General features: G+C 40.3%; 1 protein-coding gene across 1 annotated transcript in view; it reads right to left on the bottom strand.

Annotated features, from left to right (window-relative positions):
* Positions 1-1,516, bottom strand: part of haus6 (HAUS augmin-like complex, subunit 6) — a gene marked incomplete in the record, with an annotated part of 13,014 nt that overhangs the window by 2,636 nt on the left and 8,862 nt on the right. Inside the window, 3 exon segments of the mRNA XM_014004402.1 lie at positions 553-645; positions 719-851; positions 1,155-1,218. Of these exon segments, the coding sequence (XP_013859856.1) occupies positions 553-645; positions 719-851; positions 1,155-1,218 (290 nt within the window).

Raw genomic sequence — 1,516 nt, 5'->3', positions numbered from 1 at the left:
GGACAAGAGAAGATTGGAAAAACGTTACAGTCTTTATTTTACAGTTAAAATAAATGCTTATTAAATACAGTCTAATGTTACAACTGATCGGGGATCCCTTTAAAACTTTTTAAGGCCTTTTTAACGACACCTTGAATGAAATTTAAGACCAAATTAAAAAAAAAAAAAGAAATATAAGCAAGGGTTGAGAGATACTACAGTATTAAACCCAAGCATCACATGTGTGTCACTCAATGAAACGTGTTGAATATAAAGGTATTCAGCCCTCAGGTTATATTAGCTGTATTGTAATTATTATTATAAGTGCAGATGTTTGGTTAGAAACATCCAACAAAAAACATTTACTGAATATACTGTATTTAYGTTATGAAGCTTAATTGTGTCTTAATCTCCAGTTCTGTCTTTTATAAACAAAGATTYCAGCCAGCTGTCAATAAATTTGCACTTTAACCTGAGATTTAATTTGTGAAAGTTCCACTATCAGTCGACTGATGTGTGAGATATTTTACTAACACAGAGACGGGGAACACACCTCCAGAGCCAAGAAAATACCTGATCTGCGAGGTTTTCATATTCCAAGTCTAAGATCTGAGTTTTGGACTTTGGGGGAGTGACCTTCCGTCGGGCCGTCCTGCTAACACTCTCCTGTTAAAAACAAAACTAAAGTTAATAATCAAAAGAGAGGCTCTAACAAAGACGTCTCAGCTGGAACTGTTACCTGAAGCRGCGGCAGAGGCGGAGCGTTCGGAGGCGGTGACCTGGGTGTGTCGAACAGCCAGTCCAGAGACGTGTTCACTCGGGACGGTTTAGCAGCAGGAACTCCTTCAGACGCCTCGGGGGTTGACGGGGAACTGCTCCGAAACAACAACAACGTGGCTTACAGTTAGGATTCTTTAATTTTTTTTGTTGTTTAAATCGAGCGTTTGGGTAAAGAAAGAGGTTTAAACAAAAACAGAGTCTGATCGGTGCRATCTGTCTGCTCCGTATCTGTCCGTGGCGATTTCTCTCAATTCGCCGCGGTCATCAGAGAGCAGGGATGCTGTAGGGAGAACCAGTGACGGACAGATCACCGCTTCGCTCTGCCCAGGTATCTGCCTCCCATCAAACCATCACATTAAACTAGACACCAGAGTCGTTCCATTAGAGTAAATTACCTCAACTCTTTAAGACTTATTGTGTTTACAACCTCCTCTGATTCACCGTCCTCAGGCTTCTCCTCTGAAATGAGAAGTTTAAATCATGTTAGTGTCGCACTTTCATTAAAAAAMACACACCCAGAGTGTYGCTTTGACTCATTCATGCATGTTTGAGAAATCCTTGAATCTCCTGTGGYCATGTGGAGCTGCCMAAACACTTCCTGGGACAAAGCACCGCCTATTTGTACATAGCTCCTCCCCACAAGTAAAACGTATCTTAAAAATGGATGTTCACAATTTCATTGCAAAACATGTCCAGGGTATATACAGAAATTATGAAGTTAAATTTAATACCTTTTTAATACCATCCCAATGTTTTT

This window comes from Austrofundulus limnaeus, unplaced genomic scaffold (genome assembly GCF_001266775.1).
Source record: "Austrofundulus limnaeus strain Quisiro unplaced genomic scaffold, Austrofundulus_limnaeus-1.0 Scaffold23, whole genome shotgun sequence".
Taxonomy (NCBI): Eukaryota; Metazoa; Chordata; class Actinopteri; order Cyprinodontiformes; family Rivulidae; genus Austrofundulus; species Austrofundulus limnaeus.
Note: the sequence above shows the minus strand (reverse complement) of the source record. Positions and strands in the feature narration are given on the sequence as shown.